Source organism: Anomaloglossus baeobatrachus, chromosome 7 (assembly GCF_048569485.1).
Source record: "Anomaloglossus baeobatrachus isolate aAnoBae1 chromosome 7, aAnoBae1.hap1, whole genome shotgun sequence".
Lineage (NCBI taxonomy): Eukaryota > Metazoa > Chordata > Amphibia > Anura > Aromobatidae > Anomaloglossus > Anomaloglossus baeobatrachus.
The window spans coordinates 69,625,396-69,650,912 of NC_134359.1; the positions used below are offsets into that span (position 1 = coordinate 69,625,396).

Consider the following 25,517-nt stretch of genomic DNA (forward strand, 5'->3'; position numbering starts at 1 on the left):
CCGTCAGGTGCGGCCCGCCAAGCTCCGATCGAGGCAGCGACGCCCAGCCCAGCCTGCAAAGACCCCATCGCAGCTGCGACGCCGATCCAAGCTGCGCCAGAAACGCCCATCCAGGCCGCCGCCATGCAGGGCGCGGCCCGCCAAGACCAGGCCGCCGCCATGCCGGGCGCGGCCCGCCAAGATAAGATTGCATCACCATTTTCCCCGGCCTGCAAGGCCAGAGCAGACACTGCTCCCCAGTCCAAGGAGGTCCCTGCTAGGAAGCCCACGCTGGGGGAGGACCCTGCATACTGGCAGCTGAAGGCTGACATGGAGGCCAAGTTCCCACAGGAGATGGTGGATCAGTACATGCTCCCTCCGCATACCCCCAAGAGGATTCCGGCAACCCCTGCAGCAACTACGCCAAAGAGTCCCCCGCCTGGGCCTGCTGAAGAAAGTCCATCCCCAGCACTGCCACCAAAGGAGTGCTCAGAAGCACTAAGGGGGAGGGGAGGCCAGGAAGCTGAGGAGCTGACTCAGGAGCTACCAGCAGTGGATCCATGCCCAGAGCCGGAGATGTTGCCCTATTCCCGCTGGGATGAAGAAGACCTGACACCGTCTGCTGAAGAAGATTTGCCCAAAAGCCTCACCTGGGAGCTGGTAAGCTGTACCTCGCAGAATCCAGTCCGCAAGACACGGCGCCGTAGCAGAACCCAGTCTTTCCCTGCACCGCCATCCCCAGAGCAGAGAGAAGTCACGGCCCGAGACCTAGAAGAAAAACGGTTCCTGAGAAGAGCCAAAGCACAGGTCAGAGGACCCCTTTGTAGAGGAGTTGTGGAAGACTTTAACTTGAAGAGCGGATATGGCTTTATAGTGGCACCAGGTATAAAGGAAGGTATCTTCGTCAATAGAAGAGATGTGAGAGCTCATTTGCCCAGAGGACACCCTGGCAGAAACTTAAAGATGGGAGACTCCGTACAATTTACCAGGCATCAAGGAGAAAGAGGGTGGTATGCGCTAGATGTAGCACCATGTCCTAAAGAAGAAGACAGGAAAGACAGCGATAAAGAAAGAAAAGACAAAGGACCCACTGAGGAGACTACCACAGATGAAGAAAGAGGTCAAGGAAGCAACAGGTGCCGCAGCCCTACAGGCCCAAGCCCTGGTGAGGAGGAGTCTGCATAAGTTCAAGTAAAGTAAAGCAAGTTACCAGTTTGAAAAGTTTGTTTTGCAACGTTTTACAAGTTTAAGAATGTGCCCACATAAACTGATGTGAGAAATGAACCTTAAGGCTATGAACTGGCTATAGCCACAAACTCTCGCAGTGTAAATAGTTACACCAGAGGGCACCACCACTACCAGAGTCAGCCTGTTTAGGGGCTTGGCTCGTCTGCAACCAGGGGGCCCGTCCGTATATAGGGCCTTGGCTTACCTGCGACCAGAGAGCATGCCTGTTTATGGGGCCTGGCTCTCCACCACAAAGAGGGTACCTGGTCAGCACCGACTGTGAAGGCCGCCTCTGGATCCTGCCAGAAGTGGCTGAAGGCGCGGCTCCACCAGGCCAGGTATGCCCTGAAGACCACCAGACCATGAAAGCCGCCTCTACATCCTGCCAGAAGTGGCTGAAGGCGCGGCCAACGTGAGAGGGTTTTGGGTGGGTTAACGGACTTGTGGGTGGAGGGTGGTGATGTATGGTACCTGGTGCTTTTAAAAATGTTTTACATGTTTTAATGTTTTATGCATTTTAAAATGTTGTCTTGCAGCCCGAGGACGTGCTGGTGATAACTAAGGGGGAATGTGGCGCCCCTGACCTGGTCAGGCACCACTGAGTACTGCACCCATGCTGGGGACAGTACAATACAGGTAATCCAGAAGGCTGACCGAGGTGTGACTACACAGGCGCATAGTGATCAGGTCTCACACATGTACCTATGAGAGGACCCCTGGGGATCCCAGGAGGGGGAAAAGCCTTCACCTTCACTGGAATAGTGGAGGGGGCCAAAAGCCTCCATCTCCTCTCAAGGGGTGTGGTAAGAGAGCCTGGTTGCTAGGTGGCGTAGGCAAGAACAGGAGAGGAGGAGCAGTGAGCCGGTTCAGTGCAGTGCAGAGTCCAGGGAGCTCCGAGAGGAGCTGACCCCTTCCCCTGGAGCTGTTGCAGTCTGACAGCGTCCGCGCAGTGGCTACCGACGGGGGAGAACGGTCACCTAGGAGTGCTACCCGAAACCCATCTCCAGCTAGAGAGAGAGCACAGAGTGGGAAGTAAGGAGACTGCTAGGGAGAACCAGGCCCAAACGGGCGGCAGATCCCGGAGCGGGGATAGATCCACCTTTCCTTGCTAAACCTGCCGGTGTGGGGCCCTCAAAGCCCACACCACAACACCTAAAAGCCGCAGCCACGTAGCCACAGTTAGGGCCCATAGTTCACAGGAGGCAAGCAGCTGGAGTGAGCTGGCCCAGGCAACAAGCAAACGGCAAACGAAGGGGAGAGAGGCTTCAGCAACTTCCCTGGGTGACCCCCATAGGGACTAAAAGTCGGGGTTACCCCAAACCACCAAGGGCTAAGGAAGGCGAGTTGGTAGTCACCATCAGAAGTCAGCCTGAAGGATACCTGGTTCCCGCCTGGTTCATCCCAGCTACGCCCGGGTTACTCACCCTGCCACCTGAAGTGAGTAAAACCCCTGAAAGACATCCTGCGTGTGTGGAGTTATTCTGCGCCTTGTGGTACTACGCACCTACACAGGGCCCTGGGGCTTGCCTCACTCTCAGGAGGCTATTCCAACTAACTGCACTCACCATCAGCCCCAGGCGTCCCTCAACCTGCAGTGGCGGTCCCCACTGACCGCAATTCTGAGAGTGGCGTCACGACAATCAAAACAGAAGATTTCCCTACCAGTGACAAGATCCAGCCGAGTGGAGTCCCTGAAGGTAATGCACCGACACAACACATGCGGGGCTTCACAAATGCACCTTCCCACCTGCTTCTTATCCATCTATCTTCTTCCACCTCTTCTATGATTTACAGATCCAACTTTAAAGAGCCAGAGAGAGATGGAAAACAAGCAGGTGGGAAGGTGCACTTACATGTCTGGCCCCGCCATGATGCACAGAGTGCCTGTACTTGGTTTGATCAGTCATTCTGTGCCGAAAGAATCCCTTTAACTATTTTGATTCCCCAGCTCCTGGAAGATGCATTGATGGGCCATGAATGTTTAATCGGTGGGAACCATGTAGATCAATAGAATGAAAAATATCTTCTTTGGGGAAAAATCGAATGTAAACTTTCAGAACATTGCCAAATATAAAAGCATAGGAAAATTACATATTGGACACTTTCTCGTCTGTGCAATTGCTTCAGCTGAGCAGCGAAGGTCTTGCTTTTTAGTTTGGCATGTGTCCAAATTTGCGAGTTTCAAAAAAATGTTTTAAACATTCCAGCAAATTTTGTAAACTATGGTACTGTATGGTACTGTATGGTATTGTATGGTATTGTATGGTATTGTATGGTACTGTATGGTATTGTATGGTACTGTATGGTACTGTATGGTATTGTATGGTACTTTTTTTTGTTTTTGTGCTCAGTACAAATAGGGTGTGGGCCCCTTCTCAGTGAGCTGGGCATGTCCTCTATATTGCTTTCCATTGCTGTGTGTCCAGTTGGGACCCAGCCACTCTCTGCCCTTATTCAGATTGATGTCTGCTGACACATGGTGAGGTACACCTTGTTGCGGTGGGATGGTTTTACGCTTTTTTGATCAAAAATAGTGTTTACTAAATACCCTATATTTATATGCACTATGTTTCTATTTAGTTAAAGCAGGGTATATGTTCGTATTATTCTCTTCTTTGTTTTTTTTATGTTTTATGGCCAGTGTGAACATGAGCTTACAAGTTGCACACACACCAACTCATACTTCGGCTCACTTTTTTTTTTTTTACTGTAAAAGAAGTAAATAGATCGATACAGTATTAGGCTTCGGTTCCACTTGCATTATGCTCAGACGAGTAATCCGATAAAACATCGGCTTGCACTCGCTCCAGTGTAAAACTATGGGGCAGTGTCCATCTGCAATTGATTTCTCAGCCATATCAGTCTGAGGAATAAATCACAGCATGCTGCTTTTGTCAGCGAGTCTCGGCTCACACGCACCCATACAAGTCTATGGGAGCATGTGAAACATCACACTACACTCGCATGTCATCCGAGTCTCGGCACACACGCACCCATATAAGTCTATGGGAGCATGTGAAACATCGCACTACACTCGCATGTCATCCAAGTCTCGGCTCACGCACCCATACGAGTCTATGGGAGCATGTGAAACATTGCACTACACTCGCATTTCATCCGAGTCTCGGCTCACACGCACCCATACAAGTCTATGGGAGCATGTGAAACATCGCACTACACTCGCATGTCATCCGAGTCTCGGCTCACACGCACCCATACAAGTCTATGGGAGCATGTGAAACATCGCACTACACTCGCATGTCATCCGAGTCTCGGCTCACACGCACCCATACGAGTCTATGGGAGCATGTGAAACATTGCACTACACTCGCATTTCATCCGAGTCTCGGCTCACACGCACCCATACAAGTCTATGGGAGCATGTGAAACATCGCACTACACTCGCATGTCATCCGAGTCTCGGCTCACACGCACCCATACAAGTCTATGGGAGCATGTGAAACATCGCACTACACTCGCATGTCATCCGAGTCTCGGCACACACGCATCCATACAAGTCTATGGGAGCATGTGAAACATCACACTAGACTCGCATGTCATCCGAGTCTCGGCTCACACGCACCCATACAAATCTGTGGGAACATGTGAAACATTGCACTACACTCGCATGTCATCCAAGTCTCGGCTCACATGCACCCATACAAGTCTATGGGAGCATGTGAAACATCGCACTACACTCGCACGTCATCCGAGTCTCGGCACACACGCACCCATACAAGTCTATGGGAGCATGTGAAACATCGCATTACACTCGCATGTCATTCAAGCCTCAGCTCACACGCACCCATACAAGTCTATGGGAGCATGTGAAACATCGCACTACACTCGCATGTCATCCGAATCTCGGCACACACGCACCCATACAAGTCTATGGGAGCATGTGAAACATTGCACTACACTTGCATGTCATCCGAGTCTTGGCTCACATGCACCCATACAGGTCTATGGGAGCATGTGAAACATTGCACTACACTCGCATGTCATCCGAGTCTCGGCTCACACGCACCCATACAAGTCTATGGGAGCATGTGAAACATCGCACTACACTCGCATGTCATCCGAATCTCGGCACACACGCACCCATACAAGTCTATGGGAGCATGTGAAACATCGCACTACACTCGCATGTCATCCGACTGCAGTGCGATGTACGCAGAGACATGCAGCGGAGGAGGTGGGAGGAAGTGCTCCACCCCTCTCCTCCACAGCTGTGATACAATTGCAAGATCGGATCACAGTCACATGACCCTCAACTGATGCTCGCAGCAGAGGGTCATTAGCATATCACTTCCAATGCGCTCGCATCAGAAGCTATGCACAAGTGGAACCGTACCCTAACGCCAATGCTTAAGGCAGAGTCAACTCCAGCATGGAAGTTGTGCGGCTCCTTGGTGATGTATTGCTCCTTTGCCTTGTCATACATAGTCTGATGAGTGTGACATGTACAGAGCTTAGGAGAATACATCCATATACATGATGGATCGGGCCACAATTTCCGACATATGGTGTTATAATAAAAGCCTCAGACACTAGGATAGGAACCCAATTAATAGACATGTGCAAGAGATAAGGTGATTCCAGAGGACATTTTTTTTGTTAAGTATTGGAGTGACACTTTGTCATGTCAGGACTGTGCACAGTAAATGACATATCCTACATATAGCAAACTATCTAATAATAACCAATCGCCTCCTCTTTGTCCATTAGAATATATATATACTTACATCAGAATTAAAACGAAGCTGGCAGACATTGCAAGAAATGACTTGTTTTTTCTTTGGTGGAATGGAAACACCAAACGTATGGTTTATGACAGCTTTTTGCACAGGATCCATCTAAAAAGAAAGATAATACATATAAAAGCACTGTCTTGCACTGTACACACAGCCATGTTTTACCGAATAATGGACGGGACCAGTTCATATATCACGTTTGTCTTCATGCGGAGGTGACATCTGCCACTTGTCCCTAGGTGTATAGGTTGACAAGGTAAACACGGTGATGTATAATGTCGACCCCATTGACCACAACACAAGACGTTAAAGAGAATCTGTCACCAGGTTTTTGCTCCCCCATCTGAGAGCAGCATAATTTAGGGGCAGAGATCCTGATTCCAGCGATGTGTCACTTACTGAGCTGTTTGCTGTTATTTTGATAAAATCAATGTTTTCTCTGCTGCAGATCTAGCATTTATTTGAATATGGAGCTCTATAATCCCGCCCACAACACTGATTGGCAGCTTTCTGCCCAGATACAGTGTACACAGGAAGCTGCCAATCAGTGGTGTGGGTGGGGTTATGCAGAGCTCATGAATATGCTGAATTGCCTGGCAGCACACCAAATAGTCCTGTAATGATAATCTCCTGCTGATTAATCAGTAATTTTATCAAGACTAAACTAAGCAGCCCAGTAAGTGACACATCGGTGGATTCAGGATCTCTGCCTCTACGATATGCTGTTCTTAAATTAGGTGGCAAAAATCTGGTGACAGATTCCCTTTAAGTCAAATGAATTGAAGGTGTTTCTGTGTAGTCTAATTTCAATGCCATGTTGTGTGCAGAATAGGATTTTTTGCAACTTTTTTTCCACTTCAGGTTTTGAAAAAAAAAAAAGAGTGCATTTTACTCATTTGCAGCAACTTTTATTGGAATCCACCTCAAACGCCTCCAAAAACTTAGTAGTATCTGCTTGAAACACTCAAAAGACTGCCTGTAGCCCAACAGTATTTTTGCTAACTTAGGCTATGTGCACACAGCGTTATTTAGACACTTGCACAGCCGCTAAGGTTTCCCAGGTGAAGCCGTTTTATGAAAGCGATGGCAGCCATCTTCTTGAGGTGGCTTTACCAGTGGTTTTGCTCTCATAACGGCTCTGCTGATGGCAGAATTTATCCTATACTGTTAAAGGGATTGTCCACTACTAGGACAACCGCTTCTAACTCCACGTTTCCCCAGATAAAATAATAAAGCCTATACTCCCCTCCATGGCCAGCACAGTTCTGCGGCTCATGTTCCCAAGCTCACTTAATGTTGTGATGTCACGCAAGCACCGTATCCAATCAGCGCTGGCTTCTCTCTCCCCGCCTTCGGACAAATGAGTTAATTAACAGGTAGTGAGTGCTGCAGGTCAGCAGGAGGACAGGAAGTGAGTGCTGTGTGACGCCCTGGGCAAGCCAGGGGTCACAGGTCACAACACCACCACACCCTACACCCCAGTTAGGAACACCTAAGCTAACCAAAATCCTTGTTGCCTTCCTCCAGGGGCTGATGTTCACACCAGGGGGTGGGCCAGGCGGTTGGTTCCGCCCACCGAGGAGTTCACAGCCCTGGAGGCGGGAAGAACCAGGCAGAACAGCTAGGGTAGTGAAGGAGTAAACAGTGAAGTGGTAGAGGAGTGAAGCTGAAGTCAAGTGAAAAAGGAAACAGTAATAAAGCCTGAAGTTGGTCCGGGTGTGTACCCCGGACTGTGTCAGCAAGGTCAGCAGACGGCGGTGATAGTCTGCAGGGGGGACTGCTCGGAGGTTGCTGGAAGGACCGCGGACGGGTAGTGGCCCGGCGGTCTGGAGCAGTATACGAAGAACGGTCAGCACCAGGGCAGGGGCCTTTCGGATCCCGGCAAGGCTAGGAGTCGCCATAATTTGCCAAATCCGTCAGTGAAGGGGACGTCTGTCTCCTAACAACCAAGTCCCGATTGAAGGCAACAGTCCAACCGTTGGAGAGAGACACCGCCACCGCCAGGGCACCAGTTTCTCAGGGCCAGCGCCTGCGGGCAAAGTAGGGCTCCTCCGGCCCATATCCAAGCCGGGGAGCGGGTTACCGGTGGGAACCCATCGCAACCATCATCACTTTAGGTGCAGGAAAAAGGGACCGTCACCGTCACCTACTGGGGAAAGCAAGTGCAGCCGTCCGTGGGAACCGTCTTACCAGCCGTGTGTTTTACCGAGAACTGTGTCATCATCTCAGGCTGAGTGAATACCATAGTGCCGCAAGGCACAGCGCTGCCCCCGCGTCCCTGCGCCCACCAAGCCCTGCACCACCCACCTCATCACTGGGCCCCGGGATTACCAACCCCTACCCACGGAGGGGCAACACAACAACTGGCTGCTCCATACCATCCTTCCCGGGATCCCCATACAGAGCAGCAGTGGTGTTAACAAATCACCACAACCGTGGGTGGCGTCACGGACAATAAACAATCCCCACACCCAAAAACCCACTTTCACTCACGGGCGAGGAGCGCCGCTCGAGTCCCCGGGATCCGGCCCATCGCTCGAGCCACCGAGCAGCGGCAGGCCGCAGCAGCCGCAGTGCCAGCCGGACCCAAGCAGTAGGGAGAGTGCGGCGTCCCCTCCTCCGCCCGCGACAGCTGCAGGTCAGCAGGAGGACAGAAAGCGTGTGCTGTGGGTCAGTAGGAGTACAGGAAGTGAGTGCTGCAGGTCAGCAGGAGGACAGGAAGTGAGTGCTGCGGGTCAGTAGGAGTACAGGAAGTGAGTGCTGCAGGTCAGCAGGAGGACAGGAAGTGAGTGCTGCAGGTCAACAGGAGGACAGGAAGTGAGTGCTGTGAGTCAGCATGAGGACAGGACGTGAGTACTGCAGGTCAACAGGATTACAGGAAGTGAGTGCTGAAGGTCACCAGGAGGACAGGAAGTGAGTGCTGCAGGTCAGCAGGAGGACAGGAAGTGAGTGCTGTGAGTCAGCATGAGGACAGGAAGTGAGTGCTGCAGGTCACCAGGATTACAGGAAGTGAGTGCTGCAGGTCAGCAGGAGGACAGGAAGTGAGTGCTGCAGGTCAGCAGGAGGACAAGAAGTGAGTGCTGCAGGTCAGCAGGAGGACAGGAAGTGAGTGCTGCAGGTCAGCAGGAGGACAGGAAGTGAGTGCTGCAGGTCAGCAGGAGGACAGGAAGCGAGTGCTGCAGGTCAGCAGGAGGACAGGAAATGACTGCTGCAGGTTAACAGGACAGGAATTGAGTGCTGCAGGTCAGCAGGAGGACAGGAAGTTTGTGCTGCAGGTCAGCAGGAGGACAGGAAGTGAGTGCTGCAGGTCAGCAGGAGGACAGGAAGTGAGTGCTGAAGGTCAGCAGGAGGACAGGAAGTGAGTGCTGCAGGTCAGCAGGAGGACAGGAAGTGAGTGCTGCAGGTCAGCAGGAGGACAGGAAGTGAGTGCTGCAGGTCAGCAGGAGGACAGGAAGCGAGTGCTGCAGGTCAGCAGGAGGACAGGAAATGACTGCTGCAGGTTAACAGGACAGGAATTGAGTGCTGCAGGTCAGCAGGAGGACAGGAAGTGAGTGCTGCAGTTGCTGCTTATTTCCTGTTGATTGCTTCTGTGTCTGAAGGTAGGAAGAGAGAAGCCGGCACTGATTGGTCGCAAGGCTCGCATGATGTCACAATGTCAAGTGAGCTTGGGAACGTGAGCCTTGGCATCACTGGAACCGCACCAACTGCAGAAGTGAGTATAGGCTTGTTTATATTACCAAGAAAAAACATGTGGAATCAGATGGGTTTGTCCTAGTAGTGGACAACCCCTTTTAGTATAGAAAGCAGTGGCTTTCTGATGGAAACCACCCAAAGAACAACCATATCACGTCTTTTATCTACTTCAAGTTCGCTAAATCCTGAAGCTGTTAAAAGAAGTGACACAAGATGGAGCATGAGCACAGCAATTTGGTTTTGACATTTCTGTGCATTATATTCATTTAATGGGTGTTTTTGTGGCTTTTTTCCAAATCCACCTTAAACAGGAGCCATGTGCACAAACCCTCACACAAGCTAAAGGCTGTCACTAGACACGCTATGAGTAACGAAGAATGATCAAGGTCAAGTACCTATGAAAATCCATATAACCAGAATATTCTCACATTGTTTTTAAAATATCAATCAATATATCATAATCCACTTTTATATAAACGGTGTATATTCACTCATACACGTCCGTATTGGTTGACCTCTTGGTAAAGTGTGTGGTGCTCTCTTCATAATGGTTTGCATTGATGAACGCCCCAATGTGCGCTGGATCATATGATCAGACAGTACTGTAGAAAACACTGAGAATGCTGTCAGTATAGACCAGCAATGACAAATGAGTCCTGATTTATTATTAATTCATTCCATTCTCTATTGCTCCTCATATATTCCTTCTCCTAGGAAAATAGAAGAGCTTCGTATTGTCTGTCTGTCAGGTAGCAGGGTAGAGATCAGCGACAAATGAGCAAAATGCAGTAAAAATGTAATTGGCAGAATTTACAGCTATAAATTAGTTTATTCTCAACAATACACCATCCTAAACCCTAAAAAAAGTATTCAGTCATGCCCCTCGTTAGTCAACTTATCAAGGAACAAAGAAAATTAAAGGGAATTTGTCACCAGGTTTTTGCTATGTAATCTAAGAGCAGCATAATGTAGGAACAGAGACCCTGATTGCAGCGGTGTCATTTGCAAGGCTGTGATTTGCTGTTTCTGTATAATCAGTGTTTTATTCATAGGAAATTATGACTACAGGACTGGATGTCTTATGTCTTCTAGTCCAACCAGATCCCCATCACTGATTAGCAACTTTCTGTCAATATACAGTGTACATAGAAAGCTGATAGTGAAGTGGGTGGGGTTACAAAGGCTGAACATTCAGAGCTCTGCTAGATCTGCAGAAAACTGACTATCACAACTGCTGTGCCCAGTAAATTAAATGATAGTGTCTACATTATGCTTCTGTCAGATTACATAGCAAAAACCTGCTGACAGATTCCTTTTAAACATGAAAGTCCAACTACTCAAGCTCAGAGTAGGACACATATTTATGGGTTGCTAATATTAATAGAATACTGGGAAAAATAGAAATACAGTATATGATTTACATGAACACTTTCTAAGGCTGTATTCACATCTGTGTCGTAGATTGCACGAAAAAATGCCTGAAAAATAGTAGAATGCAATGATGAAACCTTAGCACACCCCCTATTAAAGTCACTGGGGTCTGGTGGGCACTGGTGATGTCATATGATGGATACTGCTGTAGCTTTGGTTATGCGACTTTTGAAAGTGATATATCGCCAGGGTCACAAATTCCGTGACGCACATCCGGCCTCGTTAGCGACGTCGTTGTGTGTGACACCAACGAACAGCCGTTAACGATGGAAAATGCTCACCATATCGTCCATCGTTGACACGTCGTTCATTTTCCAAAAATCGTTGATTGTTGAGGATGCAGGTTGTTCGTTGTTCCTGCGGCAGCACACATCGCTACGTGTGACACCTCGGGAATGACGAACTACAGCTTACCTGCGGCCACCGGCAATGAGGAAGGAAGGAGGTGGGCGGGATGTTACAGCCGCTCATCTCCGCCCCTCCGCTTCTATTGGGCGGCCGCTTAGTGACGCCGCTGTGACGCCGAACGAACCACCCCCTTAGAAAGGAGGCGGTTCGCCGGCAACAGTGACGTCGCTAGGCAGGTAAGTCCGTGTCACGGCTCCTAACGATATTGTGCGCCACGGGCAGCGATTTTCCTGTGACGCACAAACGACGGGGGCGGGTACGCTCGTTAGCGATCTCGCTGCATGTGACGGGGCCTTTACTGTAAAACACTATGATTTTTCTAAACAATGCAGGAAAAAAGCACCATGTGAAGAAACGCTGCAAGCCTAACTTTTTGTGGGTAATGTTTATATCCAGAGCTTTTTCATATGGAAGGGGTTGGTACAATATACAACCTAATTTTCCTCCTAAATCCATATCTATTTAGTGCCATAATCTAAACTATATTCTAATATACTTTAATTAAAAATGGCATACTTAAAGGGAACCTGTCAGGTCAATTTCCACGTTAAATTTCCCTTCCTAACCAGCCCCGTAAAACATCATTCTCTAAAATCAATGTGTAAAAAAGCATATATTACTTCTGTTTTTCATATGCAAATTGGGACCTTGACTAATCGATGCGGCATTGTTTCTCCAGACTAGTCGGCCATCGCTCTATGTAATCACGCCCCTATGGGCATGATGACATGATTTCTATGAGCCAGCGTCATAGCCAGCTCCTACGCATGATTGGAAGTGCAGAAGCTGTTTTCCGATTAACAGGTCAGCTTTTTTGACTTGTGTTACAATTTCCAGACTCTTTCTGGGAATAAAGTTGTTAACAGCTTTGTACCTATGCCAAAATATCTAACCCACAAATAAACAGTAAAGATTCATATAGTCATGGTTTATACTAAGTGCTGTCAATGTCATTGTTGCGAGGCCTAGGAGCAGCGTACAGCGATGCCGAAGCTTTGGTAAGTCCACCGCGCTCCCTTTCCTCTATCCTTTCTACCACCATTTTTAATCTACGAATTCTGTTCCCCATAGACTTATATGGGGGCGGATTCCATCTGTATTTTTTTTTTTTTTAAAAGAGAGCACGTACCTTGAACACGGATTTCTCAGGGAAGTTTGTGTTACTGTTCGTGTTCGGCCACCAGGACAAAAAAAAATGTAAAGAAAGGAAGTCAAATGGGGATTATAAGAACAATTATACTTACTGAGTTTCCACGCAGCTGTCACACTGGTTCCGGGTCTGCTCATTAAATCACATAAATATTCGCTGCTTCCCCCACCCATTTTGTTTTCCAGCGTCTGTGATTAGTTGCCCTCATACTAGCTGTCTGGGTCCCCGAAGTGGAGTGTAAAAAGAAATAAATAATTTGAAAAATTGGCGTAGGGTCCCTGGTATTTTTTGACCCAGGGCAGATAAGGCAGAAAGCTGGAGGATGCAGCCCCCAGCTGTGTCCATTATCTTGGCTCTGTATCAAAAAATGAGTGACCATATGTAGGTTTTTTCATTTTTGAAATAAATAATTAATTAAAAAACTGGCGTTGGGTCCTACCCAATTTTGATTCCCAGCAGAGATAAAGCAGAAAGCTGGGGGCTGGTATTCTCAGGCTGGGGAGGCCCATGGTTATTGGGCCCTCCTAAGCCTAAAAATAGCATCCTGCAGAATTGGCGCATCCATTAGATGCTCCAATCAAATTTTTCCAATTTATTAACCTCCAAAACACCACTGCAGGTCTGATGTAATCCACAGACACAAAGTCACACTCTGCTACATCCTGAGGTTGGAATGCGTAGTCACATTAGAAAATGTCAATACCGCGCCAACGACCGCTCATGAAGATGATGAAATTAATGTTACTTTATTTCATGCTCAGGTCTGGTCTATGCGTTTCAGGAGACTCTGCTCCCTTCCTTCACACACACCAATGCAACAGTCAGCAGTAGTAGAAGAAGCAGCAGCAGCACAAAGCACCTCCTCACAGATCCAGGCCTGGCTCAGAATGAAATTAATAACCAGATGTTGATGCTGGTTATTAATTTCATTCTGAGCCAGGCCTGGATCTGTGAGGAGGTGCTTTGTGCTGCTGCTGCTTCTTCTACTACTGCTGACTGTTGCATTGGTGTGTGTGAAGGAAGGGAGCAGAGTCTCCTGAAACGTGTAGACCAGACCTGAGCATGAAATAAAGTAACATTAATTTCATCATCTTCATGAGTGGTCATTGGCGCGGTATTGAAATTACCCTTTCCCTACCTATTTCTACTACCATTGAGGGGTGACCGCTGACCGATTATCTATGCCCTTACAGTAGTTGTGACTTTCACAACTCCACTTGGTGAGTAACCTACGTGCATTTCACCCTATATGTATTTGGGGTAAGACCCTATTGCGCTCTCTTTCCACAGCTTCATTTTCCGTGTACATTAGAAAATGTGACTGATCACTGCGGTGTCCAGGACACACCGACAGACACAGCTGTAAAAGGGGTGACGTCAGTGAGTACACCTGAGGTCACAGCTAGTGGTTCCCTATTTTGCTTCCTTTTGCAGCCCTCTACCCTTACTAACACCATTTTATAACACTTAAGTTTGTATCTCTTAGACTTATATGGGGTTTGGCGTCCATGATCAAGTTCAGGTCAAGTCCAGTCCCAAACCTGACTTTTTTTTTTTTTAAGTCTGGCCCAATCTGCTGAAAATCTACTGGTTTGCCCATCTCTATTCGGGTCCATTTATATGGTGCATAGGTATTTTGACATGGTAACTATTAGGGTTTAGTATCTTACAATAATGTAGGAGGAGCACTGCAAACACATCACAATATCATAGTTAATTGTGTCAGACTCTCCTCTTCCTGACATCTGACATTCATCTCTCCTATATTTATAGCTAGAAAATTAGAGATTGTTTAACTGGCAATGATTTATAAAAGAATGAATAAAATAATTATTCAGAAGAAAGTAGTATTATAGTAAAAAACTGAAAATCTGAGATGCTCAACAGTGGAGGGCTACTTTGCAGGCTCAGACTGGTCTACAAGGGAATCCCCCGGTGGGCCTCTGTACTGGAGAGAATCACATACCCCCCAATATGAGCAGTAAATAGTCCCATTACTTTATTCACTATGAACAGAAAAAAAAGCAGCATCTCATCATTCACTCAACAAACTACCCAGTGTATTAGTACATAGAAGTATAGATGTGAATGAGGCTAGAAGAACAGTGGGCCCCCAGGAGTCAGTGTTACTGATGGAGCCTTGACAGCTCAGTCCGACCCTGCTACTGTATATAGCTAAAACTCCATAATGACAGCCAAAAAGAAAGATAAAAAGAAAAGCTTCACAAGAAGATAAAAGAACAACTACCTGAACCGCTCTTCCAGGTATTGTCTCCTCAGCAGTGAGGAACTCGTGGCAATGCCTTGGCCTCTTGAGTTGGAGAATCCTCTTGCAATTGACAAGTGATGAGAGAGAGGCAGATCATGCCCAAAGTCCCTGCCTGTGAAAGCAAATGCGATGAGGACAGAGCTACACAAAGTGTCCTCTCTGGAAGTCTCCTGGGCTTTAAAGTGTAAGATTCCTTTCTGAGCAGATGACGATGTTTCCCAAACATGGGAGCAGAGCGGAGTCAGGTCATTATTAGAATTCCCGAAGGGACCACATTAACATTTAAATATGGCTGACACTCAGGTGGATTACTCTATGGTTGAATTCAATGTGTCGTCTGGTTGTAACTCGATCACTGAAACAATATAGACAAAACTTCTTGCTCAATTGACTCTTTTCTTGCCATAGCCACCGGCAACTAGTGGGAACTTACGGGAAGTGAGTTGAGATGTCCAAGCCTAGCCTATTGTGGAAAGAAGGATTCTAAAATTTCTATCACGAAACCCTAAACTTTATTTAACCTTAAATAAATTGTATCACTCAGTTCTAAAAATCATAATGATCTATTATATTTACAACTCTATTTAAGACTGCGGTTTGTTTCCCTTTTCGTGTTGACAATTCGGCTTGAGATCTGAAAGATGCTTCCTAGATGGATCAAACTAATTTATGGCCTCTCGTCATGTACATCATTTTCAAAAGATCCGCTCACTAATATGTATTTTTATTTTTGCTTAAATGGAGAATTGGATCTTGGCACAATGGTAAGGATAACTACTTCCTTAGAATTCCTTAAGGACTGTCTCCCGTCTAGTTTGTACTGAGATCTGATTGTCTTTATGAGCATAAAAAGACACGTGAAGATATATTTTGTGACTGTGAAGTTAAAAGAAGTCTAGAAAAAATTATTAGGAGTTGTTACATTAAAGAAAATGTCCTGGAAAAACGCATTTTGGTGCCAAAGCAAAAGTCAAAATGGTTGAGGTCTCACAGATAAGATCCCCTTGGATCTTAAGAATGAATCAAGTCCTGTTCCTCAATTTCACTTGAGATAATGTTACATATGCATAGTCATTTTTTAGTGAAATTTATGGAAGCCTTAGAAAACCATGGAAGCACCTGCCATGCCACAATATAAAGACAGTCAGTCTGCAGCACAACACAAGGGTAACAACAGGAATGGTATAGAAGGAATGCCCCGGTGATAGGGAGAGGGGACACCTCCTGCAACTCACCTGAGTCTGTACCCTACGCTACCTAACATCCCTATACAGGTCCTTCCCCCTGTTGCCGCCACATGCCTAGGTCCTCGCTTGCCCTGAATTCACCCTGGCTAGTGAGAAGGCCGGCAAGAACACTAGTCTCACCACTGCAATAATAGAACACAAGATAAGAGAGACAGATAGAGGGAAAATAGACACAAGACAAGCTCCTCCAATGCAACTAAACACCACAGCTGCAATAGTCACAACTCCTCAGCTTTTTCCAGAGACCGGCTTCTTTAACAGTGGTCAGCATAGAATGAGAATGTATAACTTTCATTAGATGGTAAGAAACGGGACTTTTTTATAGCAAAGGGAAGTGGTCGCAAAAGAGCTGCACCTGAGATTAAGGCTACAAAGGACAAACAGATAGGAAAGACTCCTTAACCCCTACAACACTAAAAGTAAGTAGATTCACTGAAATACAAGTTGTAGACCTGCAGACAATAAAGCGTTGTGACCTTCTGTTTTGAGACCTGCCAGAGGTCTTCTCAGATTAGGACACACTCATCAAGACAAAACAATCACTGAAGTGAAATCCGAGGTGCATTGTCCCCTGGGAAGTATACAAATCAAAAAGTCTGTGGAGCCTCTGTTAGGAGTCTCGATACGGAGTAGGATTCTGGCTAGGTGGCAGCAATGCCTAGTCCTACTCCACACTGATGAGGGGCAATACCCCGTAACAGCTGTCTGTGGACGGATATCTGGCCTTGGTATTTCCCTTGTCATATCTTTAAACTCGTCAAGAGCTGGATATTGACTAAAATGGCCAGTTCATATGGTGGTTATGGTGGTCTCCTAAAAAGAGCCACTCCTTGGCTAGGTCCTTCCCGGAGGGATATCTGGCTATGTTTTCTGTGTCGAGACTCCTAACAGAGGCTCCACTGAGCTTTTTGATTAGAACAAACTCATAATAGCACCTCACCAAGCATGGGTCTGGTGTATTCTTTGCAGAGAATTTTAAGACCAGTGATTTAAGCTGATGTCGTTGTGACGCCCTGGGCAAGCCAGGGGTCACAGGTCATAACACCACACGCACCCCACATTCCCTGCAAGAACACCAAGGTCAGACCAGAAACCCTTGTTGCCTTCCTCCAGGGGCTGATGTCCACACCAGGGGGTGGGCCAGGCGGTTGGCTCCACCCACCGAGGAGTACACAGCCCTGGAGGCGGGAAAACCAGGCAGATAGAGTTTAGAGGAGGAAGTGGAAGGAGGTGAAGGGAGAGTGAGCGTTAAGCTTGAGTGAACAAGAGCAAAGTGACAGTGTGAAGCCTGAAGTTGGTCCGGGTGTGTGCCCCGGACTGAGACAGCAAGGTTGACAGACGGCGGTGACCGTCTGCAGGAGAGACTGCTCGGAGGTTGCTGAAAGGACCGTGGACAGGTGGTGACCCGGCGGTACCGGAGCGGTATACAAAGAACAGTCAGCACCAGTGGCAGGGGCCTTTCAGATCCCGGCAAGGCTAGGAGTCGCCATAATTTGCCAAATCCGTCAGTGAAGGGGACCTCCGGGTCTCCCAGCAACAAAGTCCCGACTGAAGGCAACAGTCCGACCGTAAAGGAGAGACACCGCCACCGCCAAGGCACCAGTTTCCCAGGGCCAGCGCCTGCGGGCAAGAGTGGGGCTCCTCCGGCCCATATCCAAGCTGGGGAGCGGGTTACCGGTGGGAATCCATCGCTACCAAAGAACCGTACTTAGGTGCAGGAAAGTGACCGTCACCGCTAACTGCAGGGAACATCAGCACCGTAGCCGTCCGAGGGACCCGTCCAACCAGCCGTTTGTTTACCGTGAACTGTGTCATCATTCTTGGGCTGAGTGAGTACCTCCGTGCCGTGCGGCACAGCGCTACCCCTGCGTCCCTGCACCTCCACAGGCCCCATAACCCGCCTGTCCACCATACAAACCCCATCACTGGGCCCCGGGACCAACCAACCCCCCTACCCAAGGAGGGGAGAACTAACAACTTTGCTGCTCCCTGTCACCGCTCCCGGGATTCCCATACAGAGCAGCGGTGGTGTCCCTACAATCACCACAACCGTGGGTGGCGTCACGGACAATAAACTATCCCAACAACCAAACCCCTTTCACTCACAGGCGAGGAGTGCCGCTCGAGTCCCCGGGATACGGCCCATCACTTGAGCCACCGAGCAGCAGCAGGCCGCAGCCGCAGCGGCAGCCGGACCCGAGCAGTGGGAGAGCGCAGTGTCCCCTCCTCCGCCCGCGACATCGTAGTAACCCATAGGGACCTATTGTATGCTGCTCTTAGGCAGATCCATCAGTTAGTCTTTGTGCACATCTGAGTCAGACTTCTATCCTTAAAGGGAACCTGACAGCTTATGAATGATGTTCGATCCATGGATCTGCATGTATTTGACGCTGTCTGTGTGATTTCAAACTATACATTTAACTCTGAAGTACTGCAACATTTCAGAGAAAAATACAGTAACCCTTTCACAATCGATGACGTACATGTACATCAAAGGTTATTACCCTGCCTTTTTACCAGGTTCGCAGGCCAAGCCCACATCTTTCCCGGCAGATGATGGCTAAATTGATCAGCCAACAAGTCCCTTTAATAACCACAGGTGGACCGGAGCTCCACCTACAGCTGTTAACCTATTAAATGGCCTGTCAATATCTGACATCGTCATTTAACACATGCCAGCAGGGGGCTGCATCATTACATGTGCCCATCGGCGCACCCATGAAGTGATCGTGGTGCACTGATAGGTTGCCATGAAAGCCGGGAGTCTGCTGATTACATCCGTGCATGTCATTATGATCCTCCTGTGAAGACTAGCGCTTACCTGGTGTTCATAGGAGACTGTGATTTTAGTTATACATAGCAATGCTTATGCACTATTCTGTATAGCATAAGTGATCAGATGATAGCAGCTTGAAGTCACCTAAAGGGATTATTAAATACAATAAAAAAATATTTAAAAAAATATGAAAAACCCCTACAAAAGTTCAAATCACCCCCCTTTTACCCCATTAAAAATTAAGCATTTTTTTGGTATTGTTTTATGAATCTAATCAGTCAACAGCATGATGACAGAAAAATTAAAAACACCACAATTACATTTTTTGGTCACCGCAGCATTGCAACAAAATGCAATAAGAGGTGATCAAAACATCATATCTACCCCTGAATTGTATCAGTAAAAATGTCAGCTCAGGGCACAAAAAATTAGCCATCGCTCAGCCCCAGATCCCAAAAATTGAAAGCTTTGTCAGTCTCGATAAACGGCAACACAAGAAGGTTTTCATTTTTTTTTTTTTTAAATTTCTGATTTTTTCATTACCATTCACATAAAAAAAAAATCTATACCTGTTTGGTATCTGCATAATCGTACAGACCTGAAGAATCATATTTCCAGGTCAATTTTAGCATATAGTGATCATGGTAAAATAACCCTAGCAAAATAACATTGTGGAATTACAATTTCAACGCACTTGGAATTTTGCAATTTTGAAATAATTCTGGGTTGAGGGTCAAACCAGGGTGCCCCCATAGATTGAGGGTAAGTGCAGGGCCTCCTGGTCCACTCTCTCTTCCTAACCGGTTACGCACATCCATGACAAGATTGCTATATAATCTGATGATTGCAATATATTAAGTGGATAAAAATTTTGATGGGAGTTTGTCATGTCCCCACCGGAATCCGCTCCTGCGACTTCTGCTCCGATCGCCAGGCGACGCCATGTTCCCACCATGGATAGTGCTGGTGATGGGAGAGGAGTCGGTGCCCGTGGCTCTGCTGAGGCTGGGTTTCCCTGGAACCTGCAGTACCACTGGCTGACTGTAGGTGGCGTGTGTCTTCCAGCTGATGTTGCCATCATTCACCTGCAGCCAGTGGGAAGACACCACACCCTTCTTATTCCCCCTCCTGTCATCTGACCACTGCCAGAGATAGTTCTGTACTCCTGGTTCATGTGCTGTTTGTATTTTGATTCTTGTGCGCTGACCTTGCTTGTGTTCGGACTACCCTCCTGCCTGCTGTTTTTGTACCTTCGTGCCCGATCCGGATTTGACCTCTGCTACGTTTTCTGATTACGTCCCTGCCTGCCGATTCTGTCCCTGTTCTGCAATTCCTGGTTTGACCCTGCCTGGCGACTACTCTCATCGGACTGCAGCCTTCCACAGGTAGTGATCTCCAGGGCCCTGTGTAATTCCAAATCCCTGAATAGGGGTTAAAGGGTTTCAGGGTTCTGGGGATCCTGCTTGGTGAGTGGCTTCCCTCTAGCCTCTCCATTACATCCCATCTGAGTCTGTGGATCCAGACAGGTGTTACAGAGTTCTTCTTTAATCATGTCAATGTGACCTCAAGATACAAGTATATAGCTACAGGTAAATGCATGGTAACCTGTGGTAACAAACAGCCTGTTACTCATACGCTAACATTTTTCACTGTTCTATTGTCACACAATCGTAGAGTGTATTCAATGTTTATGCCTTTCTTTCCCAATCTCTATTGGAAAACTATGAGCTGTGATGTCTTCTCACTTTCCAGATTCAGCACAAAATAGCTGCTGCATTCCCTGCCTCTACTTTTATACAGGCTATGATAGTCCCTTTTGGTTGGCTGTGCTATACCAGGTGATATTAAAACTGCAATATATTATGAAGACGCCTGTCCGGCCACATCTTAAAGGCTGCTTTACACGGTACGACCGATTGTGCAATTTCACAATCGATTGTACCCGCCCCCGTCCTTTTTGCGTCACGGGCAAATCGCTGCCCGTGTCGCACAAAGTCGGTAACTCCCCGTCACACGTACTTACCTCTCGTGCGACCACGCTGTGGGCGGCGAACGTCCACTTCCTGGAGTGGGAGGGACGTTCGACGTCACAGCGACGTCACACGGCCGCCGGCCAATGGAAGCGGAGGGGCGGAGATGAGCGGGACGTAAACATCCCGCCCATCTCCTTCCTTCACATAGCCGGTGGTGGCCGCGTGACGCAGGTGAGCTGCTGTTCATCGTTCCCAGGGTGTCACACGGAGCGGCGTGTGCTACCACGGAAACGATGAACAACTAAATTAAACGATATTATGGAACCTAGCGACCAGTACACGACTCATGATTTGTGAGCGATACTGCGTCGCTAGGAGGTGTCACACAGGCCGGCATCGCCAGCAATGCCGGATGTGCGTCACAAAAACCGTGACCCCGACGATCTATTGCACGATAGATTGTCTGGTGTAAAGCAGCCTTAAGTCATATGCACCTTCTCTCGCTGATTAAATCTCTTGCAAAGTGTGAAATAGTGGCAACAAAATTACGCGATTCGCACTAAGCAAGTTATTTGAATTTAGAGGGTTAGGCAATTTCCTAAAAATCCGACACAAATTTTATTAGCATCTTCTCAGCCAAGTTGTTTGGATTTTTATTAAAAAGTTAAAAAAAACCCTAAGGCCGGGGCCACATGGGGACTACTGCGATACTTGCATGAGACTCGGCTCACGCTGGCAGCACAGCAGGAGCTGAGTGTCATGCGAGTCTCATTGCGACTGAGGTCCGATCATGCGGGGGTGCGCCGGCACTGAGGAGGAGCAGGGCAGCTCTGAGGAGTGGAGGGCTGGCACTGAGGATAGGAGGGCGGGATTTATCTCCCTCTCTCCTCCGTAGCCGGCTATTGCCATTCTCGCTCTGCACTCGCATTACACCGGTGTACTGCAAGTGCAGTGCAATTTTTCTCTCGCCCTATAGACTTGAATGGGTGCATGAGAAACAAGGATCGCATTGCACCCGCAGCATGCTGCGACTATTTTCTCGGGCGAATAAGGGCTGAGAAAATAATCGCACATGGGTGCTGGCACATAGGTTAATATTGGTCCGAGTGGAATGCGATGTTTTATTGTATTCCACTTGCTCCGATTTTCATGCCGTGTGTCCTAGGCCTAATAGGTGCTGTGGGATTAACACCTAAATGGTGGTCACTGACAATTCACACCACAAATTTCCACATATAGGAAGAATCAGAATGTACAAGCTGCTCGTTGGTCCCTTGTATGAAAAGAGCTTATTATAATTGTTTATTGTTTGCGTATTTTCCAATTAAGCAGTTTTTACTTATTGTTTTTTTTCAGTCATTATACATTATACACCTCCGCATCACAATTGTTCCCATTATCCACCTGTCCTTATTGCTATTACTATCAATTTTTAATTATAGCAAAGTCACATACCAGCAATGTGTATGAGGAGTTCTCGGAGATAAGTGACCTCGCCGAGGTGCAATGACTGTAGTCTTGACGCATCTATAAGGGATAAGCAGGTTAACAGGTTCTACCCCCCATACCCTATTTACTTAAATAAAGACGATAACTACGACTTTATTGCAAGGAATGGCCACAGCTTTTATTTAACCGTATATATGTATACCAAACTCGTGGCTCAACATGCCACCCATTGTTAAACATAACCTTTATACATATATACCCTTATAACCAAAACCACCGATAGATCCATCCGAGAGGGAAACAACCATCATTCTTAACCCCCCGGCCGTAACCTCCAAACCGGCCCAGAGGACCACCTCGGCCGTGACCAACCGGCCCAAGGTGAGGGGTAATAACGTTCCATCGTTAATTACCCCCACCCAGAACCTGCAGGACCTCCGCCTGCAAGTTCCCATCCACTCCGAAGCCACTCCCCTTGAGCGACTTCGTACCAACCAACCGACTGTCGGTACTCCCAACCTCTCAGACGGACCTATCCCCCCGCTGTGACAACAAAACAAACCTTTTTTTTTTTTTTATGACAAAAAAGCCATCACCCGCTTTGTAGTTCTTTTTTTTTTTTATATATTACTCTCCCTTTTTTTTTTTTTTTTATATATAATAAGGGCGGGCGGGTGGGCACAAAGTTCAAGCGACGAAAGGGGAGGTAACACACTTTACATTCTCTTTATACCTCAAACTACGCCCCCACCCCTTCCTTGCTCTCCACCAATCCCCCCTCCAGTACCAACCACCAATCCCATGCCCCCATCTATCTCCCTCATCCCCAACCAAAACCTTTTAACTCCTTACTACCCTGCACCCTCCCGATCGTCATGGGCCTGCTCACCCCTATGGGGCTCACTGCCCTTCTTGACGCATCTATAAGGGATAAGCAGGTTAACAGGTTCTACCCCCCATACCCTATTTACTTAAATAAAGATGATAACTACGACTTTATTGCAAGGAATGGCCACAGCTTTTATTTAACCGTATATATGTATACCAAACTCGTGGCTCAACATGCCACCCATTGTTAAACATAACCTTTATACATATATACCCTTATAACCAAAACCACCGATAGATCCATCCGAGAGGGAAACAACCATCATTCTTAACCCCCCGGCCGTAACCTCCAAACCGGCCCAGAGGACCACCTCGGCCGTGACCAACCGGCCCAAGGTGAGGGGTAATAACGTTCCATCGTTAATTACCCCCACCCAGAACCTGCAGGACCTCCGCCTGCAAGTTCCCATCCACTCCGAAGCCACTCCCCTTGAGCGACTTCGTACCAACCAACCGACTGTCGGTACTCCCAACCTCTCAGACGGACCTATCCCCCCGCCACAGACCGGCCAAGTGACCACCTTACTTGGCCCGGGCCCCCCACACCCCAAGTGCTTGCTCCAGGCCATCCCTCAAACCCAACATCCATAAATCCAGACCCACATCGGTCAGGTGAACTCCATCTCCCCTTAGGTACTGTTCCGTGGACTCCTCCAATTCTCTATGCCGCACCACCAAACCACCATTCCGTGCCACAAACCTGCCAATTGCCCGGTTCAGCTTACTCCGAGCCCTATTAATACGGTCCACCGACCTACCAAAACGCCACTGCGTCCGAGCTATGATGTCCGACCAAACGATCACAATGCCCGGAAACGCCCTCCACAAATGTAACAGGTCCAACTTTATGTCCCTTTTCAATTCCCTTGCCGACCTTACTCCCAAATCATTCCCACCCACGTGTAAAATTAACACATCCGGGTCACGATCCATACGGCTATAATAAGCCACCTCTGGGCGCACCCTACCCCAGGTCATGCCCCGAATTCCCAGCCACTTTACTCGGGCCTCCGTCACCGACACTCCAAGCTGCCGACCATCGTGACGCACATCCGCCCGCAACGCTCCCCAATACACGTAGGAGTGCCCGAGGATCCACACAAGGCATGGCCCTACAAAATATAAACACCACGAATAAAACAGCAACAGCCAAGAAAATTGTCACATACCAGCATCAAAACACAAAACAGGAATTCCCCACCCCCGAATCATCATCTGACCAAATGAGGCCTAATGTACAAGCGAAACCTGGAAGACTCCCACCTCCCAATCCGCCGGATACAATCCTCACTCAAACCCCACCTGGCGGCTTCCGTTGCCGCCCCAATCCGGAAGGAGTGAGACCCGTATTCACTTGGCTCCTCCCCCACCCGAGCTAGGGCCATCTTCAGCACCGCAATGAATTGGTAACGCGACAAGGCCAATCCGTCCGCATGCCGCAGGAAAACGCCCGGGTAACCTCCGCGTACCTTTATAAACTCCGAAACCTGTACCACCGGGCACAGTTGGTGTCCCGGTAACGCAAACAACACCACTAAGCGCCCCCGCCCCCTCTGATCCGTCTTCGAAAAACGAAGCCGACATTCCACTCTATCCTCCCCCAGCATTACATCCTCCATCATCAAACCACCCATTGCTTGCTTAGTCGTGCTGACCAATTCACCAATGCGAAAGGCCCCAAAAAACGCCAATACAAAAGCTACCGAAAACAACCCCCTCTCAAAAGGAGACGAACACAATTCCCCCAAACATCCCACTAAACGCCCCAACAAAGGCAATGACACCGGCCGCCTCATGTCACGCGACTGGGCCCCTTTCCGAAAACCCTTCATTGCCTGCCGCACCAGAAAATCCTTAGTCGCATCCCGGACCCCTTGCATCTGAAACAGGAAGGCCAATGCCGCCAGCTTGCCACCCATCACCGAAACGGACTGACCTGCCGAAAAATCCCCACTAATTAACATCAGGACCCCCAACACTCGGTCTTTGTAACCCGACTCCACGAAGTCCCTTCTTTCCAACTCTGCCCATTCCTTCCACACCGCCTGATATCGGCACCAAGTAGCCTCAGACACCGATCTCCTAATCCCCTCAAAAGCTACACCGATGCCAGGTCCCACAGCCCGTCCGGGCAAGGTTCCCCATCCGCGTCCGCTCCCGGCACCAGCTTCCTGAACCTGCAAAACTGAAACCGTGATAACGCGTCAGCCACCTCGTTTCGAATCCCTGGCACGTGCCGAGCCACCACGCAAATGTTCAACTCCAAACAACGC

General features: G+C 48.2%; 1 protein-coding gene across 3 annotated transcripts in view; it reads right to left on the bottom strand.

Moving 5' to 3' along the window:
* The window catches only part of ZNF385B (zinc finger protein 385B), an 827,307-nt gene that overhangs the window by 134,773 nt on the left and 667,017 nt on the right, over positions 1-25,517 (bottom strand). For 2 of the 3 annotated variants that reach the window (XM_075317403.1, XM_075317405.1), the window contains one exon: positions 5,952-6,062. The exons of the other annotated variant lie outside the window; for it this stretch is intronic. In XM_075317403.1, coding sequence (XP_075173518.1) covers positions 5,952-6,062 — 111 coding nt within the window. The remainder of the gene's footprint in view (positions 1-5,951; positions 6,063-25,517) is intronic. 3 annotated transcript variants of the gene reach the window in all.